Source organism: Sebastes fasciatus, chromosome 11, assembly GCF_043250625.1.
Source record: "Sebastes fasciatus isolate fSebFas1 chromosome 11, fSebFas1.pri, whole genome shotgun sequence".
Lineage (NCBI taxonomy): Eukaryota > Metazoa > Chordata > Actinopteri > Perciformes > Sebastidae > Sebastes > Sebastes fasciatus.
In genome coordinates this window covers 8,915,002-8,935,911 of record NC_133805.1, presented here as the reverse complement: position 1 = coordinate 8,935,911, position 20,910 = coordinate 8,915,002, and the positions used below count along the sequence as shown (strand labels likewise).

The window sequence follows — 20,910 nt, the reverse complement described above, 5'->3', positions numbered from 1 at the left end:
TGGAGAACATTGCAGTGTTTTTATTGACATGGTTCAAACATACAGAGACAAAATAACAAAAATATATGAAGAGACGACCCCGGAACAATATGGTATGTGACGTGAATAACCTTCCTCTGACCCTCTTGTGTTGAGGAGAAGAGTGATTCATCAGCATTTAATTACAGTGGAAACCTCTTACAGTGATTACATCTGTTCGGGTCAAATTGATCTCTATAAGCGGATGATTATTATTTCCCATACAGATTACCATCTAATTGACACGTGTATCTTAATTGCATGAATATAAAGTAATGAAAAAGACAGCTTCTCTATTTACTGGCTTGCTGCTAATTCTTCTGCCTTTTCCCTCACCGAGGACCCGCTTGGGGTGAGGCTTTGCCGGTTGGTTGAGGATCGGCAGAGTTTCACCCTAAGGGGGCATTACGTGACCGGGCATTATCAATCCACCTGACGAGGGCGGCTTCAACCACAGGTGCTTTCCCCGAGCACATTCGTTTTCTGTAAGGTAGTTGAGGAACACTGAGTTTTGCTGCTACATCTTGTTTCAATGAAAGAAAATTAAAAATTTTCCGTCATGATTTCAATGTGCACGCGGCACAAGCCTCGGGTAACCAGCTGGAACAGAGACGGGTTACCGCGAGGCAAAGTATCAAGCGAGTAAAGCAAAAAATATTGTTTTTCCATATGTTGTCATGTATGAAAAGACCCAAAATGAACACTGGAAGCAGACTACTTGATTACTATAACCAAATTATTTAACCAGCATTAGTATAGGAATGATTCTGTCCCAAGCTTTTTTGATCCATAGAAGCGTTTTGATGACTGTAACCGTGATCACTATAAGCGGTTTCCACTGTATCGGTATGAAATATGTGTTTGTTTGATAAGGCAAAGGTTCTGTTGGATTGAGTGTGTATGTCTTCAACGCCTGTTCAGAACAGTAGAGGAAAAAAAAGACTTTAAGAAACAAAACCAGTGGTGAGGTGTTTGACCTAATGTGAATGAGCCAATCTCACAGCAATAACACACTTTGTGTACAGGTGACAGGCCACGCCCGCTGAGACACAGACTGAAAAATCTGGTTTCAACATTTTCCATCGCCGGCTCAAAAAGTGCCTACCACTGGTCATTTTAAAACCCATACCGCACTTTAGGGGGGGTTTTGCACCACAAGTCCAGGTTTTAACTGCGTGTATAAAAAGAGCCGGGCCACATCCACTCCAACTGCCACCGAGACGCTGACGTGTCATCTTCACAGGCCGATGGTGTAGGAGCGTCCTGATGGATTGTGGATGGCGGAGCAGGAGGGCTCGGTCACGGCCCATTCGTACCACACCTTCTTCCCGTTGTTGCAGCGCCAGAATCGCACTGTGACGTCCTCGTCCCGGGATATGGCGATGGGTTGCTATTGGAAGGGAGAATTTGAGTAAGAAGTGAAGGATTAATATGTGAATGCAATGACGTATACTGTTACATACAAGCCGGGTTTCCACCAAAAGTTCCTTGACTTCTTAGTATCTAGAACTGCTTTTAAGGAACTAAAAGGTTCCTTCAGCCCACTGTTGTCTGCGTTTCCACCGCGGTCTAAAGACCTGCGAAGATCAGGCAAATTAGTCCGCTGACGTATGAAAAGCAACATGACATGGGTCGAGGGCTGCTGGTGGTCGCAGCTGTAAAAACACGCTCTGCAGCCTGCAGTTCAGTGTGTCCGCCAGTTTCATCTATAAAAACAAGCTGGAAAATAAACATTAGGATTTGTCTCACTGCGACATATATTTACTGAAGCACATTAGATGTAATGAATGCAGCGGAGGAAAATGAAACTAAGAGCATCTGTCTCCACAGTAAATCATCTGTTGAGCGATTTAAGGTTATTTATTTGTGCTTCAGAACATTAACGCCATGAAACAGAAAATAGCTTTTTTTCTCATTCACAGCACCGCCGTGCTGTCTCTCACTTGTTTACCGCTTGCTCGCTCGCACGCACGATCTCTCTCTCTCTGTCTTTTTTTAAAATAAGTCAGAAAGCCAACAGCAGAGCCTAACTCTACTTTTAATGTTGTTAAAAAAAGAAAAATGCTCTTCCCTCTTCCTAAAATAGTCCTAAATCGATACTAGAGTACTTCCTTGTTTGAGAATGAAGCAATACACGAGTACAGTTGAAGCAGCGGCGCTGTATGTGTGTTTGACCAATCAGATCATCCGATCATCCCTGCAAAATCCACCCCGAAAGTTCCTGTACTTTCAGAAAGTACTACCCCACGAACAGGGCCTTTTTCAGGGGTAAAAAGGCCCCTTAAATGTCCCCTGCACTTAATTTAGACTCTGATTCCTGTGATGGAAACGCAATTAGTTCCTCAAAAGGTTCTTAGTACCGAGGGAAAGTTCCTGCGGTGGAAACATAGCTTTAGAGGATTTCTTTAAGTACTGACTGTATGACTTACTTTGAGTGGGAAGAGGATCGGGAACCAGGAGAACATTCCAGGTGAATGTGTGTCCGGTTTTATACCTGTCACAAACACACACACAATATAAACATGAATATTTTTGATCTAAAAGCAGAACATGACTTCCTCTTTATTAAAATGACTTACTGAGTGTGACATCTTTGTACAGCGTGGTCTCAAAGTAGCCAGCAAAACCGTGGAGCACGGTGTTGCAGCCCACTGGGAATCTGAGGCACTGATACCGGTTATTGTTCATATCTGAAAGAAGAAACAAAGCAAACATATTCAAAACGCATCATGTCAAAGTGTTACTTGGCGTACAATATGAGTTTAGTGCGTTTGTGTCTACCTTTTGTGGGGTGTCTGAAGGTGAAGCACGGCTTGGGCTCGGCCAACTGGTGGAAGTTATGCAGGCGCACCACGTAGGGCGTCTCGAAATGGCACTCTGGGTCCTTGTCGCGTTCCCGGCATCCCCGCACTTCGTTGTACAGCTTGGAGGAGGACAGGGGAGCCAGGAAGGACGTGTAGGAACAGGGGATGCTCACTCCGCCATCTGAGATTGACGTGACCAGACGAGGAAAAGAGAAAGTGATTTGAGATGCGAGGAAGCATGGGAGGTAATGGAGGATGACAAATGCTTTCCTCGTGTTTCATGTGGCAAACAACCGAGGGTGCGTTCAATGACGCCGCCTCTACATTTGTAGTTGATCATTTAAAAAAAAGAAGAAAAAAGAGCAACCGAGAGAGTTCACTTTAACCACAACATTGAAGTACCTTTGAGAAAGTGCTGCGCTCCATCCAAGCACTCAGGGGAAAGCTCGTTGTCACCAAACGATCCCAGCAGCTCGCTGACGATGATGTCGGCTTTCTCGGGTGCTGCCCAATCCCTCATGTCACATGACACCACTGTCACCTGATCACCCCACTCCTCAAAGCGCCAGTTCTCCAGCCTGTACAGGTATGGACCGGTTCAAATGTTTGTGCATGGAATCAATACTACCATCATTTCACATTTAAAGGCTCTACAGATTGATGATAAAAGTTAAACTGAAAAGGCAAATGCATATATTCCACTCACGTGATTACAGCATTGGGATTTTTCTCCACAGCGTACACCTTCAGCTTCCTGTCTGCCTGTCTGGCAGCACGCAGGGACGCGTTGACCAGGGGACCCCGACCTGCTCCCAACACCATCAACACCCTGTGAGAAAGATGACAAGACTTCTCACAACTGGAGTTGTATATCACTCACTATTTTCTCAAGCATGTTACCATGTTTAACGACTAGAGGTAGTATAAGGGGCCGTTCACATGTTGCTTCTGAAAACGTGTGGAAAATGCCAGCCGTGCTGCTTTCATTTTATTTCAAGGTGCTTAGGAGGTTGTGCTCCTGTCACACCTGCCGTTACTAAGCAACCAAAACCTGCATGCTGCGATGACGATGATGGTGATTTAGGAGAAAGCCTCACTGGCTAAACAAAGTCAAAACAAAGAAATGGATTTCCAGCACTGTAAATGCCTCACACTAGCTTTGCTGCTCGATTTCTCTGTGTAAAGTTGGCGGACCTTTCAACCGGATGTTGTGACGTCCTTGGATGGAAACGGTGAAGCAAGTAAAATAGTCCATGGGACAGATCATAAAGCTCTGGGTAGCTACTAGAATGATTACCCTGTCCTCCATATTTACAGTAGACTGATATTTATCTCGGGGCGCTGCCGTCACACCCTGAAAAATAGGGGCTTGGGAACGCTTGTGTGCCGCGACGGCATTGTTCTCTCATTTTAGCGCGCCTTCCGCATGTCTATATTGACAACAATGGATTTGAGGGCGCAAAAAATGCAACATGTGAACAGCCCCTACGGAGCTTTATCAGGAGTCTGTTGGTTGCAAAATGTAATCTCAAGGTATAAATCATTATCCAGACACTAACAGCAATTGAAGATTTCACACTATATTGTTATTGTTTAAATACAGATTTAGGTAGAGGTACTCACTGAACATTTGTGTCTTTCTGCTCTTCTGGAACTCTGTCAAGTAGACATTTATATACAGCCTGTAGACACAAGGACAAAGCAGGAGCATCAATATGTTGTGAGTCTTGTCTAACGCCAACTTCACACAAACAGAGACATGTCAGTGGTGTGAGAGCGTTTCACAAGTGATAATCTGTCCTGTCAGTACAAGCTCTCCATTCAGTTACAAATGCAAACATTCACTGGAGAGCAAATTAAACATTTTAAACGAAAGCTCAGTGTAAGAACGGGCAAGATAACTTTGCTATATTATTATATTTTTGTCTTGAATCTGATACCAAACCAATGGGTGCTCTACAAATAAAATACACTTTTCAGTAGACTACACAATGAGCCTGCAACTTAAAGATATACACTCCCACGTTGTAGATATTGTTTCCAAATTCACAGCATATACAGAGTAAAGATATGGGTGATTTGAACAGCTATTTTTAGGCTTAGTTGGTCTTACCTGTTGGTACTGGGAATATTTAATAGGATCCTTCTCAAACACTTCATAGGTCTGAGACTCCAGGTTGTCCATGAGTGGCTAAAGGGTGGAAGAAAATACCTTTAGCCTTCATCATCAAAAGGTTAAGAAAACATTTTTTTTTCCTAATATGTGAAAACAAATGAGCACTTCCTCACCTGGAGGGGAGACTGCAGGTAGTCTTCATAGCCTTTGGCAAAGAGCTCGTAAGCGTTGGGTGCGGGCCGGTTCTGGTTGAGGTATTCCAGGTACTGCAGGTAGGACCGGAAGTCCTTCTCAGTGTGGCGACTGGTGCCTGTGAAGATGAACTGGGCCTCCAACTAAGAAAAGAGATTGTTTTCTATTAAAACAACACTTCCAAAGTATTGGCTGGTGTTTAATTTCTGTTGAATCTGTGGAACTATACCTTGAAAAGACTGAAGATTATTCGCTGATGGGCTTTTGACAGAACAGGGAAGCCCTTCTTATTAGTTAGGAAGATGTTGGTGGGCAGTATGGCTGCTTTGATGGGCTCCCCGAGCCACTTATCGATCACAGTGTCTGACGGCATGTCTGCTGCAACTTCAATAGCTTCAGGAATACAAAGAAAGAGTGCATTTTCAGTAGCAGACACGGACATAATTATTTCTTCTTAATGCACTGACTTTAGCCCCGGGGCTGGTGCTTCACAGTGTGCTTTCTCACCGAGACAGATCCTCTTGTTGTAATCACAAAGGGTTCTAAATGAGTGCCACCTAAAAGGAGCAGAGGCAAGTAAACAAAATGAGTCACGGTTTTAAAGGAAATCAATGGCGGCTATTTTAGCATGCAGACGGCACTCTACTGCTCAGGAAGTGGACTGGTGGCGTGACACTAACCAGCTCCAGGTCTTCTCATCAACACTGTCATCGACGCTAGTGCTCGGTTCGTTCTCAATCAGGTCTTCCCGCATGTCCTCCGATGCCATCAGCGGGACACGTATCCAGAACTAATCGGACACGGAGGACAACAACAGTTAGAATTCAAAATCTACACGTGCATGTTAGGTGTTCTTTTTAATGTTGTGTCTTACATTTGAGGTGTGGTGTCCAGTGTGGATGTGGTTTAGCAGCAGACGGGCTAAGTTGGCACAGTGAGGGCCCTTCAGGGGGATCATGAAGACGGGCAGACCCAGGTAGGCTGAGAAATTTAACTCCTGTGCCAGAGCCTGGAGAGAAATACAGCAGAGAAAAGGAATGATGAGAGCATGACGGGACGATACGAGGAGACAGATTCAGAGGAGTAGAGATAAGATAAGTTCACTCATGCCATAAAATCTTGAGATCAAAGAACTCTTTTTAGCATCAACATCCAAGTTGAGGAACTTACAGACTCTGAGTTTCTGCGTTCGATCTCGATTTCTGAATCGGCGTCGATCCATGGTGAGAGCTTCCCAACAATGAGAGTATTCCAATCTAGACAAAGCACAATGGATAGTTAAAAAAAAAAAAGATCAACTGACTTATTAGTTTCTTATCAATCCCTTGAGTCATCCAAGATCTCAATAATAACATATAGATTTTACAGGCCCCACTTTTTGCAAACCACTTTTTGGCTGAAACTAACTACAGCTGCGCGATTATGAAAAATATAGAGATCACTCAGGGAAATGGGTGGGGTTGAATATAGTTATAAAACAAATTGCTGACATGTAGACACATGTGTTTGTGTGTGTGTATGTACGTGCATGGTGCATGCGTAAGTATATGATTTAGGTCATGTGGACATAGGGGCAAGGTACGCTTGTATCGGTTTGTGCAGACATACCAATTTATGTTAAGCTATATTGTATATCGATATGCATGTTTCCATACTACTATTTTTACGCTAGGTATAGTTATTTACATGCATAATATACCATGAATCGATTTAGGTTTAATTGTTTTGGAACTACATCTGTATATGTATACATCAACATGAACTAATAAAAAGATGTTCACAAAAAAACAAACAAATAATGCGATTTCCTCCTCATCCTGTGATCTGAAAATTGCAGCATTGCGATTTCAATAAAATTTAGATTAAGTGTGCAGCCCTAAAACTAAAATCATTTTTGTTAGTGATGCTGCAATAGACAGACCAATAGGGAAAAAGTGAGTGTGAGTGAAGTCATACATAAATACTATACTTAGTATACTAATCACTAAAATGATATTTGCATCTTGAGCTATATCATGCAACCATGATCTCTTATGTAATTCCTTTTTTTAGTGTCTGTGATACCTTGTCTGCTTCATTAAAAACTATTTTAAGTTGATTGTTTGTTCATATGATTACATTTTCTAGCTTTGAGGTTTCTTATTTTCTAACATTCCTGATGTCAGATATTGAATCCCTGTTGACATCATGTAGTAATCAGCCATCAATTCTTCCATCCATCCATCCATCCATCCATCAAAATGTGTGAAGGAGCGCTATCATAGGTCCTTCCTTCCTGCAGCTGTCAGACTCCACAACCAGCACTGCTCCCAGTAGACCACTTACACACCAAAAACTGACAATAACCTGATATTTTCAGGTGGAATTTCATTTCATTCTCACTGTGCAATATCATTTTCTACTTGTGCAATTTTGTTAATAGTCTGTTTATTGTCAATACTGCATATACTGCTCCTATTTTTATACTTCCTTCTATTTAAATGGTTCATATTTTGTTAAGCTCCTTTTTACTGTGTTAGCTGATGCATCTTGTCCTTTGCTGCTGTACACTGCAAATTTCGGGACTAATAAAGGAATATCTTATCTTATCTTGAGCTATGTCATACAACCATCATCTCTTATGTAATTTCTTTTTTGAGTGTCTATGATACCATGTCTGCCTCATTAAAAATTATTTTAAGTTGATTGTTTGTTCATATGATTACATTGTCTCGCTTTGATGTTCCCTATTTTCTAACATTCCTAATGTCAGATATTAAACCCCTGTTGACATCATGTAGTAATCACCCATCAATCCATCCATCCATCAGGGGCCTGTTCCAGCATACAGGGGTATAGTTATCTTCTTTCTCTACTAACGCCTGATACTATATAGAAGATAAAGTGTGCAACGTTAGAAGGACAAACCTCTTCCACACAGCAGCAGGTCTGACCGGGTATGAGCACCTGATCTGGATTTAGCGGGCTCCAACTCAAACTCTCTCCTGAACCTCGAGTGGAACAGAGGCATGCACAGGAAGTCAAACCTGGACACCAGAGAGAGAAAGAAAGAAAGCACATCATTATAACACTGTCATGATTTATAATGTCAAGTAGCATTGGAACTGTTGACTTAACTATCACCCAGCTGGCTAACAACATACTAACAGAGCAGCCTGTGTGAGTATAAATAAACACTTCACCCCAGTATCAAGCATTGTGATTGGGCACGTGTTGGTAATTCACCGGCTAGCTTAGCATCACTAGCTAACCCGCGCATCATGCTAACAGAAGCTAACAAGCTAACTAGCTCATTTCTACTAAATAAAATAACTTTCAGAGTGTTGCAACTCTCCTCACCCGAGTTTGGCGACCGCAGCTAACGTGTCTGCTACCTCCGGCACACAATTCAAGTCTCTCCCGCAGGACACCCTGCTCCCAGTACTGCCAGACGCCATGGTTTTAGCCGACTGAATGGAATCACTGGGACCTATCTCTGTCTAACGAGGAAACTGACGCCATCTTGGCTCTGCAAGGACGTCCGCGCTCATTGGGTAGCAAGATAATGTAGACCCAAAATGGCTTCGTAAGTAGTTGCAGTTGCATGTTTCGTAAGTTATCGCGATAACTGCGCATCCACGTTCTTTTGTTCATGAAATATTGAACTCAACAGTTGATGTTTTGATGTCAAAGCTTTTATAACGTCATTGTTTTTGTCGTTCTACTGACATGTTTTTGCAAGACAAGTATTTTTTTTATAGCCTACTGTAAAATAAACGAAAGTAACATAATCAAATTTATTGTCAGAATAATTAATTAATTAATTTTTATAAATATATTTATTCATATTTATTTAATTTATTCCATTAGATGAATTATAAGGCCTACTTCAATTGCTTTATAACTAATTTTGTTGTTGTAGACACACTACTGTAAAATAAAATAAAGTAACAGTCATAAAAATAAAATTTATTGTCAGAATTATTTATTTATTTATTTTTATAAATATGTTTATTTTTATTTATTTTATTTATTTCATTAGATGAATTATAAGGCCTACTTCAATTCCTTTATAACTAATTCTGTTGTAGACACAGCTACACTGTAAATTATTACCAGGATTTCACAAGATGCAACTGTAATAATTCACAATAAATTACATTATAATATATTAAGATATAAGATATTCACAATGTAATACAGTATTCATAATTTTTATTGTGAAATTAATGCAAGTCATGGCTTTTACAGCCGTGATTACTGCAAGCTTCTGTGAATTCATCAGGAGAGGTTTCTCTATATGCTAAATAAATGTGTAAAAATTATAGTTTATTTGACTTTAACCTATTTTTCAATGTTTTAAGTAATTGATGGGTTAACAGATATAACTGTTTTTCAGTATTTTACACTGGTTTAGTGTAAATTTACAGCAAATTACAGTAATTTACTGTCAGTCAAATATTTTACACTGTACAGTTTACATTGTAAGCCTACTGCTAAATCACAGTAATGTAAACATTTACTGTGAAATTACAGTTAAATACAGTAACTCTACAGCAGCATACTGCTAAATCACAGTAATATACTGGCATAACTACTGCAAGGTCACAGTATACAGCTTTCATTTCACAACACCTCACTATAAAAATGATATAGTACCGTACTGTGAAATAATTTACAGTGTACAGTAAAGCAGGTTGCCAGAAGATCCTGCTGTTGGTGGTTGCTGCCTTTCTTTAGCAACAAACTGAAAATGATGAAAAAGATATGTATGAACTTGCACACAACTAGCAAGATGACTCTGACACTCAGCAAAACATATACGGTTGGCAGAAAAGGGCTTCTCTGGATATTACATTCACAGCAGGTAAGATCAAATATCACTTATGTCAACTCAAATGGTTTTGAATATAGGCGTACGTGTGTGCTTTTGTGCAAAGTGTCATATTTGGGAGGGCTATAAAAGGGTAAAAACCCTGGTCTTTCAGACGAGATGTGAGATGAGAGAGTGAGACTAAGTGGCAGCAGTCACCATTACGAAACATAGTGGGATTTACCTTTGTTTTATGACTTTGTTTAGCACGTTTTCCTAATGGACTCTGCTTTGATCTGTGTTTAAGGAGTACTTTTTGCCTGCCTATCCTTGGGATCTGCTTCATTACACAGTTATGGCTTTGGAAGATATTTGTGGCTTCAGAGACACTCCCGTGCATCACAAGTGGTTTCCTGCCTCTCATTTCGAAGATACAGTCACATCTTTTCATACGACTGACGATTACAATTTTGGATTAAGGAGACTAAAGAAATCTGGGACAAATAGTGGGACCCCGCTGCAATTCTTCATACCAACTTTGCCGACCTCTGCCTCTTTCAACCGCAGACATCCAATCCCTTTTTCCCCAGCCAACCGCTCAGTGGCGGCCCGCAGGCCTTTCCCTCTAAGTCATGGAACGACGACCTTGAGTTTCATCTTCCAAGGTGGGGTCATTGCAGCTGCAGACACACGTGCCAGTGCTGGGGGACTTGTTGCCTGTCCATCTGTTGACAAGATTACCCCTCTTCACTCCCATTTGGTCTGCACCTCCTCTGGGAGCGGTGCAGACTGCATGCTGTGGGAGCGAATCCTGATCAGAGAGATCAGACTCTACCAACTGCGGCACAGACGTCGCCTGTCAATACGTGGCACTGCCAAGCTCCTCTCATTTATGCTGCACCCCTTTAAAGGGACTGAAGTGTGTGTGGCTCTTACGCTGTGCGGCTGGGATAAGGAAGCCGGTAACACTGACTGTGCAAAGAGGTCAGAAGAGACAGCTGTTGTTAGCAGCCAAGATGTTGCTGCGATGGCACATTCTGCATCCTCTAACAGTGGCCCAAAGCTGATATATGTGTGCAGCGATGGAGCCCGACTGCAGGGGGACGTCTTTTCTGTGGGGTCAGGCTCTCCTTATGCTTATGGAGTCCTGGATAGAGAGCTGAGGTGGAGCCTGAGTAAAGAAGAGGCCATCTCCTTGGCAAGAGAAGCAGTGTTCAGAGCCACTCACCGGGACGCCTACTCAGGAAACAATGTGGACCTCTTCCACATCACAGAGCAGGGATGGAGCCGAAGAAAGAGAGAGGACCTGAAAGAGGAATATTACAGAGAAATGGAGAGGAGGGCGAAGATGGTGGAGGAAAGAAAAAGAGTGACTGAATTAGATGCTTCAGGATGAAGCGAAATGCCGGTGGTTTAGGGGGTATACAATGTAGAAATAGGAGTGTATTAAGTCAACCTTCTTCAGAGTTTATTCACTTTTGTCAGCTAACTTTACTTCATGTAGGCTGCCCTAGCACAGAAGTAGTATGAAGTAGATGTTTATCTTGGTGATTATTTGGGTCACAACTGCACAGTTAAAGCTGCAGTAGGAAAATTGGAGCAAATATGATTAAAAAAAGTTTTTGTAAAACGGTCACTATATCCTGACAGTAGTGCATGAGACAGGTAATCTGAAAAAAAATCATGTTCCTCCGGTGTCTTCAGGTGCTCCTAATGGCATCTCGATCTGAAGGAAAACAACCAATCAGAGCTGAGCTGGATTCTTGCCGTCTCTAAGCAGCTGTCAATCACTCGTGAACTTCGATCAAGCGGTCAAACTAGGCATTTGAACAGCGCTGCCTAGTTTGAGCGTTTGATAAGAGTTCACCAGTGATTGACAGCTACCTCCGTTGAATGAACAGCCAATAGGTACACTCTCTTTCTCTGAAATGACCTGTGATTGGCCAAAGTCTCCGTCACTGGCTAGATTTTTCAAAGCCTGAAAACAGAGCCATGAGGAGGAGCAGAAGTCTAGTTTTCTCTCAGAACACTTGAATTACAATATGCTGAAAGGTTATTATAGAATTTTTTTCCCCAATTATACCCAAAACATTCTGCCTACTGCAGGTTTAACACAGCTGTATATTGACCTGTACCTGCAGTACATGCAGTCCTCCACAAACACAGGGGGGCGCTGTGAAATTTTTACCACCATGACTCAATATACCCGCCGGAAGTTGCTTGCTCATCCCCATCAGACAGTTTCAAAGATGGCTCTCGCTAGTGTGTTAAACAATGATTATGCGGATTTTTCTTTCGATAATAATCGTCAACCTTTTGGTTTCGGCTGTGGATCGGAACAGAGCGGTGTGGGGTTCGACTCCACGCCGGGAGACGGGCTCAGTTTCTCCGTTAAGAACGCGCTGAGTGGAGAGGATGACGGCGTCGAGAGGAAGATCGAGTTCCTGCACGGGACCACCACGTTAGCATTCAAAGTGAGTCCATTAGTCTCTAATTACAGACAGCTGGGGTCGTTTAACTCTAACGAAATGTAATAGTTGTCAACTTAAGGGTTTAATAAATCATTTAGAGTCTGTACAGCATGCTTTGAGGGTTTATATAACGTCTTGAACGTTAGCATGCTAACATGGCTACAAACCGCTTTATCATTGCAGATGTTCACGTGAGCTTTGTGTGAGACACTTCTGCCTTCAGAAGCAGTTCTATATGTGTGGTTTTGACAGTCTTGACATTACTTACTGTATAAATGTCACAAGTTATTACCTATAACAGTAGCTATTCGACTTTATTTGCACCTGCATGAATGGGAAACGAGATGTCAACAGCCCTGGTGCAGCATCCACACACACATGGCTTTTTCTCCTGGTTTAATTAGATAAATAACAAAATATCTAGGCTTATGTTTATGCTTTTCAATAACTTCTCTACACAATAATATAAATATGACCACAAATTGTATTTTACATAATGTTATATCAGCTTGTGTGCTTCTAATAGTACAGGTTTTATATTTTTGTATTAAGGAATAACTTAAATAACTTTGTTAAACATTTCTGCCTTCAAAAGCAGTTCTATGTGTGTTGTTTTGACAGCCATTATGACCATAAGCCTACTTACTGTTTAGGTGTCACAGGTCAGTACCGATAACGTTAGCTATTCGGCTTTATTTGCACCTGCATGAATGGGAATGGAGATGTCAACAGCACTGGTGCAGCATCCACACATGGCTTTTTGTCTGGCTTAATTTGGTAAATCACAAAATAACTAGGCCTATGTCATTCATTTCATTTTCATTTCAATATTTATTTCGAACATGTAGAATACAAAAAAATGAAATAAAAAATAAAGAAAAAGAGAATGATCATACCAACAAGTGGTCAGTCAAAAAGAAGTAGTATTTACATACAATGAAAAGCATAAGAAAAATAAATTGTCAAACACTTCATGCCTTGATTTAGATTTCGAAAAGGAGTGAGAAGAAGTACAAACTTATTTAATCCCACCCCTTTTGTTTATGCTCTTCCATCATTTCTCAACACATTAATATAAGAATGACCTCAATTTGTATTTTACCTAATGTTATATCAGCTTGTGTGCTTTTAATAGTACAAGTTTTATCTTTTTGTATTGCTGAATAACAGTCAAATACAATAAAGAGCTGTCTTAAAGTCTTATTGTTTCCAAGTTTAACATGTCACGTCCATGAAGTGAAAGAGGACTGGGGCATTAAAACACATTTGGTTAGATGTGTTGTATATCATTTACAATCCGGCATTTGGTACAATGTTATTTCAACCTAAATAAACAATTTAAACCCTTTTTATAAGGCTATTTAACCACACCAGAGGATCTAATGGGTCAAAATGTAAGTTAATGTTTTCAGTGATGATATGCCTTGCCAGGCTTTTAAACATCTATGGTAGGAAGAAAGAGCCTGTACAATTTTTATTTACAATTTATTTTTTCACAACCATTATTTATTCAGTTAATTATACTATCATACGTTCTGTAAATGTTGTTCATTTTAAGACAGTTGTTTCCATAGCTGATGATCTATTTCAGAAGCAGACATACTATTCTGATGGTGAAATATTGAATGTTGCTTCCATTTCCCAAGTAATGTTCAAACTTGGAGATGTAAATATAAAAAAATATTCACCAGCATTTTAAAAACTGGTGAGTCATAACAGTAACACACCATGAGTCTCAGGAGTCTCACAAAAAACAGCAACAAAAACACTATTGTGGGAATGCTCATTGGATGTGGTAGGAGTGAGGAACAAAGTAGGATCCCCTAAAGCTTAATGAATGTCAACAAAAGAGGGAATGGGGTTTCTAAAATTCAATCTGTGCTACAAAGATTTAAGCAAGGCTTAAAAGATGATTAAAGTGAGTCCAGATACATTCCACTCAAAGAATAGGTGGGTGCTGTTATTCTGTAATTATCAACAAGTCCTGTGAAAACACTGAACCCAACAATGGATTCATGCTACTAACAAGATAATAGCCTCTGCCTCTCTGCCACAGAACACATTGTTGTCCAAAAAAAACTATTAAAAACGCATAAAAGAGCCATACTATTGCATTATGGTGACATATGCTGTCATTACAATGAAATAGCCAGCTTTTCCCTCTCACTCCGTCAAACGAGCAGAGCCCTGTAAACACTGAACCACATCCCCGCAGTTGGTTTCGCTCTCTTCAGGGGATTTGTTGATAAAAAAGAAAAGATAAAATAACGCCAACTTCATCCCTTAATCCCTGAGTGGAAGAGGGCGGGTGGTAGATGAAAACCTCCCCAGCAGACGTCTCCCTCCGACTGGCCAAATCTGTTGTCTTCACTTTGGTACTACACAGCTGTTACTGTCACTTCACTGATAGAGGATTCTGGAGGGAGAGCAGAGGTCGTCCCTTTTATCCAGCAGCTTTCTGGCAGAGCTGAGCCATATATTGTCTGTCTGACAGTTATAGAACAGCAGCACATTTCTGCTTTGTCCTGACAGAAATAAGAAGTATCTAATAGGTAATTAAACTGTTCTGATCACTGATCAATCAGTGATTGCTCTGTGTGTGTTCCCCTCCTGCTGCACTGTGCTCCACTAATGTGTTCACCCCCTGCCGTTGCCTCTTTCAGTTCCAGCATGGTGTCATTGTAGCGGTGGACTCTCGGGCCACAGCGGGCTCCTACATCGCCTCGCAGACAGTGAAGAAAGTGATTGAGATCAACCCCTACCTGCTGGGTACCATGGCCGGAGGAGCCGCAGACTGTAGCTTCTGGGAGCGCCTGCTGGCCCGCCAGTGCCGCATCTACGAGCTGCGCAACAAGGAGCGCATCTCGGTGGCAGCCGCCTCCAAGCTGCTCGCTAACATGGTGTACCAGTACAAGGGCATGGGACTCAGCATGGGAACCATGGTGTGTGGCTGGGACAAGAGAGGTCCAGGTAAATACAACAGCACATGTACATATGGCCTATGTTAGGTTATGGTCCAAAATATGATTTCTTCCAGTAAAAAACTACAGCTGCCAACAAAGTTGATCATTATGGTTTAGTGTTGAGGTAAGGAGCCATTTCAATAAATATTTAAACACCTTTTTATTTTGAAAAATAGACTGATAAATTTCAGGTAGCAACATTTTTCCAAAGTGAATATATAGTATCTTTATTTTTTTTATTCTGTTTTTGTTGTACTGTTGACAGATAGGTGGGGTTTGCAATGTAATATCAGATTTAGAACTTGACATATAACTAAATATAACTTTTTGTTCTAGAAAAAAATACTTTTTTTCATATTTGTTGCAACTAATGATTATTTTCATTATCGATTAATCTGCTGATTATTTTCTCGATTAATCGATTGGTCTATAAACATCAGAAAACAGTGAAAAAGGGCCATCACAATATCCCAGACCCCAAGGTGACCTCTTCAAATGTCTTGTTTTGTCCAACCAACAGTTATTTTACAAAAATATAAAACAAAGAAAAGCAGCAAATCCTCACATCAAATGTTTTCCTTTTTTTGCTTGAAAAAGGACTTCAACTCCAAAGAGTTGCAGATTAATTTTCTGCCTGACGAATCCATTAATCTACTCAATTAATCTACTTGTTCTAATTAGTTTGAATTAAGATTTTAGATTCTGAAAATGAGGCAGTATGGATTTATATTTCTTTTCACTCTCATAAGGGTCTGTTGTTTTACTCCAACCTCAAGCTATTTAGAATTTTCCATAGTCAGTTGTTTTTATATAAAACTTTTCAGTAGGACTGTGTACTGGCAAGAATCTGGCGATACGATACGTATCATGATACTGGGGTTATGAGTCAGTATATTGCTAGACTGTAACTAAGGCAATATATTGCCATTTTTTAAATCTAATTTTAGGAATACTGTCATAGTATGAAGAACACACCACCATATACATAAAGTCTGAGTAAAGTTTACTTTTTTTAGTGCAATCAGATCTGTGGGATTTGCATTTGCATTTATCACAGTCGCTGTAACATCCAATATCATCAACACTACTTTGAGAGGGCACATACACTGAGAGGACGCATCTCTTTGCAAATTAAATAAATGATTGACTGAGTTCATCTTTGCATGTAAACTATTAAATAAAAGTTTTTGAGAATCGATACAGTATCACAAAACATAATGTTGCGATATTCGATTTTTTCGATATTTTCTTTCACCCCTACTTTTCAGCATGTTTTTATATTCGTTAGTCAGTCTTTGTTATTACCAGAAATGTATTTTACTCCAAGCATCCTAAAACCAACACTGCACATTTCTTTGAATATTCAATGTATTTTGGGTCTGAATGACACACAGAATTACTGAAGCGCACATTAACTGCCCACTCTTGGCATGAGATATTCACTAATTAATTTAGATTTACAGCTCATGCGATGATCAAAATAGCCCACTCATTTAAATACACAATGTCAGTGTTATTAGTCATGACCAATCAGCCGCGTGCTTAAGTCCCAAGGAGTTTATTTGATGATTTATTACTTCCCAAACTGAGGTTCAACTTTAGTGGTTAGCTGAGCCTGAAATGCAGGTCTTTTGTTGCAGTGTAGGGTTAGCAGTTAATCTTCCTTGATATGAACTGATGCTTAATTATTAGACAATTTTAAGGAGATTCTGCAGTTTTTCTTGTCAGCCGTAAAATGTAACGATCCTTTGTGCACAGAATGGTCAATTCATGTGGTTTTCCAGTTACATATACTGTTTCATAGAAGTGTAAACACGTGTAGTTCCCAGAGTTCCCCACTAGATGGTACTGCAGCCTCTCTTATGCTCTTGCCCCTCTTTTGTATTTGAAGCTGTGGCTTTTTGGATGCCACGCAGTGTGAGGCCGTACATCACAGAAGGTGTGCTTAAAGAGGCCGCCGCGGTGACACAGTAATGGGAAATCGATGAAGCCGGGGACTGCGGGCCAGCGAGAGCGCGGCGGTATGATGGACGTTGGGTCTCAGCCCCGGACAATTGGGTCGCATGCATAATGCCCGGTACACCCCGCCGAGAATCGATGCCGGCTTTGTCTGGAGAGCAGAGAGGGCCGTGTGAACAATGACGGCCTGCCTGCATGCCAACAAACCTAAATGACACGTGTTAAATCCCAGAGAATCAATTGAGGTAATAATGATCCCTGCATAAGTTCAATAGGTGTGGGAGCTCTGCCATGGCCCCCACAATGCCAATGATTGAATGGAGAGGTAAATGTCATGTAAATTAAATCAATCGCGATTAGGCGGGAAGCTCATTAGCCGGCTACAATCATGTCAAGAGCACTTATTCCCTTGATGGAGTGTCTTAAGCTGCATGCTAAATAAATCAAATAAAACCTATGTAGAGGAGCTTGTCGAATACGACTCTGTAATAACATCAAATGTTATGACACTTGTAATCAGTGTATAGTTACTGCTTGATAACTCAGTTGAGGCTTTGCTTTCGACAGTGAAATCTCTGCGTAGCCCCCCTCTACTTCTCCCCACAAGGACATGACGGGTTTGCAATAAGGTGATTTAAATGGGATGCAGCCCTCGTGATATGAGGCCTCGTCAGAGAAGACCCATGTGGCAGTCAGTTTTACAGCCACTCCCCAGAGGGTGATGTAATAGTGTTTCCCCCCCCTCTGTTCAACTGCTGCTCTCTTTCTACTCCTGATCCAGCGGTGAATTGTAGTGGGAAGGACAGATGACGGACAGACACTGACCCATTTGATGCTAGCCACCCATCCGTTGCACCGTGCTCCTCACCCCACCTCTAAAAGCTGTCAGTCCAGCTAGCAGCACCGGCCGCTGTTTAAAAAAAAAAAAGAGGCTCCTTAAGCACCTGTCAGTGGATTGACGGAGTGGAAGGAGTCTCTCTTGGCTGGCAATGCTCCACCATCCAGGCACCATCCCCCCCCTACGCTTCCGCTTTAACTCATGAATTTCACCCTCTCTTTTCTGATCACTCATCGCCGCCTTTTCTGCGTCACTGTTTGAGGTGCGGAGACAGTTAAGCGATATGGCTCTACAAAGACCCAGGTGTGTTTGGAAAAGGCATGTGAATGTGGGAAGTGTTTTTTGGTGCCGCTCCGCTTCTATACTTGGACCTCCTAAAGAGTCCTCATCCACCTTCGTCAACTGCGCTACTCAACACAAGAGGCCTGCCTTTACAACTCTCTCTCCCTGCCCGTTATGGCTTTAACGAGTCCCTTACAGTTTTCAAGAGGAACAGACAGGTCTCAGAATGGCAAATTACCACCGTGCATAGACAGGCACTGGATGATTATCATGGCAAGCTAACGACAGGCTGAGGAAGCTGCAATTTGCCAGTTGAAAGAAATGGTAAGCTCCCCTTTTTTCAGAAAAGCAAGTGGCTCTCTATCCCTAATAGACTGTCACTAGTTTAGCTGAGGAACTCTGCAAGCGAGGATGTGCAATCTGAGGGCATTTTGAAGTGTTTTTTAATGTGGGAGATGAGTGATGGCGGTGGATATTAGACAGTTTCATACGCACGTGTCCCTGCGTTTCTCCGCGCGAGTATCATTTTCACAGGTTTCGCTTTGTGAAGCGCCATGAAAAACATGCCTTTTTTTTCGCATGCTGTCTTTTCACCATCTGCGGGGACTGGCTGTGGGCGAGCTCGCAGGCTGGCGCTAGTCACCCGTTCCACGTCACTCTCTGGGATCGGGCCTAGCGAGTGTGTCATGGCGCGGAACAAAATGTCTCGCATGTGTCCACGAAGCGTGGTGTGGAGCAAACTGTCCCTCACAGGTCCATCAGAGCATTGTGGGTCTGCAGTTGGATCACACGTTTGTCAGTTTTTTGTGTGGGGTGAGCGCGCGCCTCCATGTGTTATTCAAGCGCGCGTACGTGTGGAGGTGAAGGAAATGTCTCTCTGTGTGTGGAAGGATATGAATGTGCTGTACTCGTCTCGTGTCCGCAGGATGTGAGCGCGCTGTTTGTCCCCCCCCCCCCTCGAGGTGCGAGGTGCCGTTACCTGCGCGGCTCGGGTTGCGGGTCGATAGTTAATTTTTGGCGTGTTCGCAGGGATCAATAAGACCCGGAGCAGGGCCCCTGGACAGACAGCGATGTGGCCCGCGCCTCGTCAGCAGGTTCCGCGGCCGGCTTCGTTTTACTTGAAGAGGATGCAGCTGTTCATATCTGCCAGCCTTACTTCACTTGGAGAGGTTGCAGCTGTTCATATTCTCTCTCTTGAGGACATGACGTGTGTGTGTGTGTGTGTGTTGCTAACAAGTTTGTGTGTTTGTTTGTGCGAGAGCGGCGGTATTAGATGTACACCATCTCAGCTTTCCTGACAAAGCTCAACACCTGAGTCAGGAGAACGGAGGATGCTTTTTTGCATCGAACACTACTCCCTTTGCCCCCCTCCTCCACTCACCTTCTTGACCTGCCTTTTTGTCCTTCATAGGGCTCTACTACGTCGACTCAGAGGGGAACCGGGTGTGCGGCGACCTGTTTGCGGTGGGCTCGGGCTCCATGTACGCCTACGGCGTGATTGACAGCGGCCTCCGACAGGACATGACCGTGGAGGAAGCCTGCGAGCTAGGCCGCCGCGCCATCTACCAGGCCACATTCCGCGACGCTTACAGCGGAGGGCAGGTCAACCTGTACCACGTCCACAGCGAGGGATGGACCCGGGTCTCCCAGGAAGACGTGCTCATGCTGCACCAGCAGTACAAGGGTCAAGCATAGTCATAAAAAATCAAGAGGGGTCCAGGAAGTGGGGAGAGAGAGTAGGGAGCGTTAGGAGTTTAGTATGTTCAAGATGTTCTCAATGTCAGTAGGGTTGACAAACAAACAAATAAAAAAAAAAAGGACTCATCTGCCGATTGATTTCCACTTGCTTTACTTCTGTGACCCATTTTGACTTGTTGCCAGCTTATACCTTTATATTGTACATTTTTAACAACACCAGTGAGCTCCACTCACCCTGCACACAGTGTGATATGAGGAGCAGCATAGAAGGGGCCGATGACTCAAACGGGCTCTAATACAGTGTGGGAGTAGTGTGGCGCTTGCTCTACATACATTTAATTCGGATCATACCCTCGGAAACTACATCTTTCTCAATAAAACCTGTCTTTTTTCCAAGAGCCTTGTTTTTCTATTTTACCTTTTAGGTTTCAAGATGGTGAATAATAATCCTCTGAATTTATCCTTTATGTAAACACAGTCTTGTCGCCTCATCTTCCTTTGATGTAGTCATTTTGCCGCTGCGTGTGTTTACATTTCAGTCATCTGTTCCCCCAGCTGTTGGGATTTGGAGGTACATCCAAAGCCTGTTTGTCTCCTCTATATACGTTCTGCGTTTATTAGCGGGGAGTAGCACTGTCTAAATAGCACTATTTAATTGCATACCACCAGCCTCAGTTAATTGTGCCTCCTGAGTTGTAACAGTGTGTTTTCTTCCCCTCATTGATAATGCTCCCTTCCCTCAGCTCACGTTGCAGAAATACGTCTTTTAATTGGAAG

General features: G+C 42.2%; 3 protein-coding genes across 3 annotated transcripts; 2 read left to right on the top strand and 1 right to left on the bottom strand.

Annotated features, from left to right (window-relative positions):
• prmt5 (protein arginine methyltransferase 5) lies at positions 1–8,650 on the bottom strand. The gene is made up of 16 exons (XM_074650333.1): positions 8,470–8,650; positions 8,038–8,156; positions 6,301–6,386; positions 6,005–6,139; positions 5,811–5,920; positions 5,638–5,687; positions 5,360–5,523; positions 5,112–5,273; positions 4,936–5,013; positions 4,446–4,504; positions 3,529–3,651; positions 3,225–3,400; positions 2,800–3,003; positions 2,598–2,708; positions 2,448–2,512; positions 1–1,408 (listed from the first exon to the last, which is right to left on the bottom strand). The coding sequence occupies exons 1-16, from the start codon at positions 8,565–8,567 to the stop codon at positions 1,256–1,258; spliced, it is 1,893 nt and encodes a 630-aa protein (XP_074506434.1). The 5' UTR covers positions 8,568–8,650; the 3' UTR covers positions 1–1,255.
• Positions 8,651–10,277: 1,627 nt separating this feature from the next.
• psmb11a (proteasome 20S subunit beta 11a) lies at positions 10,278–11,318 on the top strand. Its single transcript, XM_074650765.1, has 2 exons — positions 10,278–10,906; positions 10,976–11,318. The coding sequence occupies exons 1-2, from the start codon at positions 10,278–10,280 to the stop codon at positions 11,316–11,318; spliced, it is 972 nt and encodes a 323-aa protein (XP_074506866.1).
• Positions 11,319–12,079: 761 nt separating this feature from the next.
• Positions 12,080–20,529, top strand: psmb5 (proteasome 20S subunit beta 5). Its single transcript, XM_074650332.1, has 3 exons — positions 12,080–12,396; positions 15,057–15,363; positions 19,847–20,529. The coding sequence occupies exons 1-3, from the start codon at positions 12,115–12,117 to the stop codon at positions 20,128–20,130; spliced, it is 873 nt and encodes a 290-aa protein (XP_074506433.1). The 5' UTR covers positions 12,080–12,114; the 3' UTR covers positions 20,131–20,529.
• Positions 20,530–20,910: the final 381 nt, after the last annotated feature.

What these genes read in the sequence shown, in the direction of transcription:
- prmt5 (XM_074650333.1), bottom strand. Translation starts at nt 8,567, where the DNA reads ATGGCGTCTGGCAGTACTGGGAGCAGGGTGTCCTGCGGGAGAGACTTG. An exon ending in GCTGCGGTCGCCAAACTCGG is followed by an intron (nt 8,157 to 8,469) that starts GTGAGGAGAGTT and finishes TCTGGTGTCCAG; the next exon opens with GTTTGACTTCCTGTGCATGC. An exon ending in GATGAGAAGACCTGGAGCTG is followed by an intron (nt 5,688 to 5,810) that starts GTTAGTGTCACG and finishes TGCTCCTTTTAG; the next exon opens with GTGGCACTCATTTAGAACCC.
- psmb11a (XM_074650765.1), top strand. Translation starts at nt 10,278, where the DNA reads ATGGCTTTGGAAGATATTTGTGGCTTCAGAGACACTCCCGTGCATCAC. An exon ending in AACACTGACTGTGCAAAGAG is followed by an intron (nt 10,907 to 10,975) that starts GTCAGAAGAGAC and finishes ATCCTCTAACAG; the next exon opens with TGGCCCAAAGCTGATATATG.
- psmb5 (XM_074650332.1), top strand. Translation starts at nt 12,115, where the DNA reads ATGACTCAATATACCCGCCGGAAGTTGCTTGCTCATCCCCATCAGACA. An exon ending in CCACCACGTTAGCATTCAAA is followed by an intron (nt 12,397 to 15,056) that starts GTGAGTCCATTA and finishes TGCCTCTTTCAG; the next exon opens with TTCCAGCATGGTGTCATTGT. An exon ending in CTGGGACAAGAGAGGTCCAG is followed by an intron (nt 15,364 to 19,846) that starts GTAAATACAACA and finishes TGTCCTTCATAG; the next exon opens with GGCTCTACTACGTCGACTCA.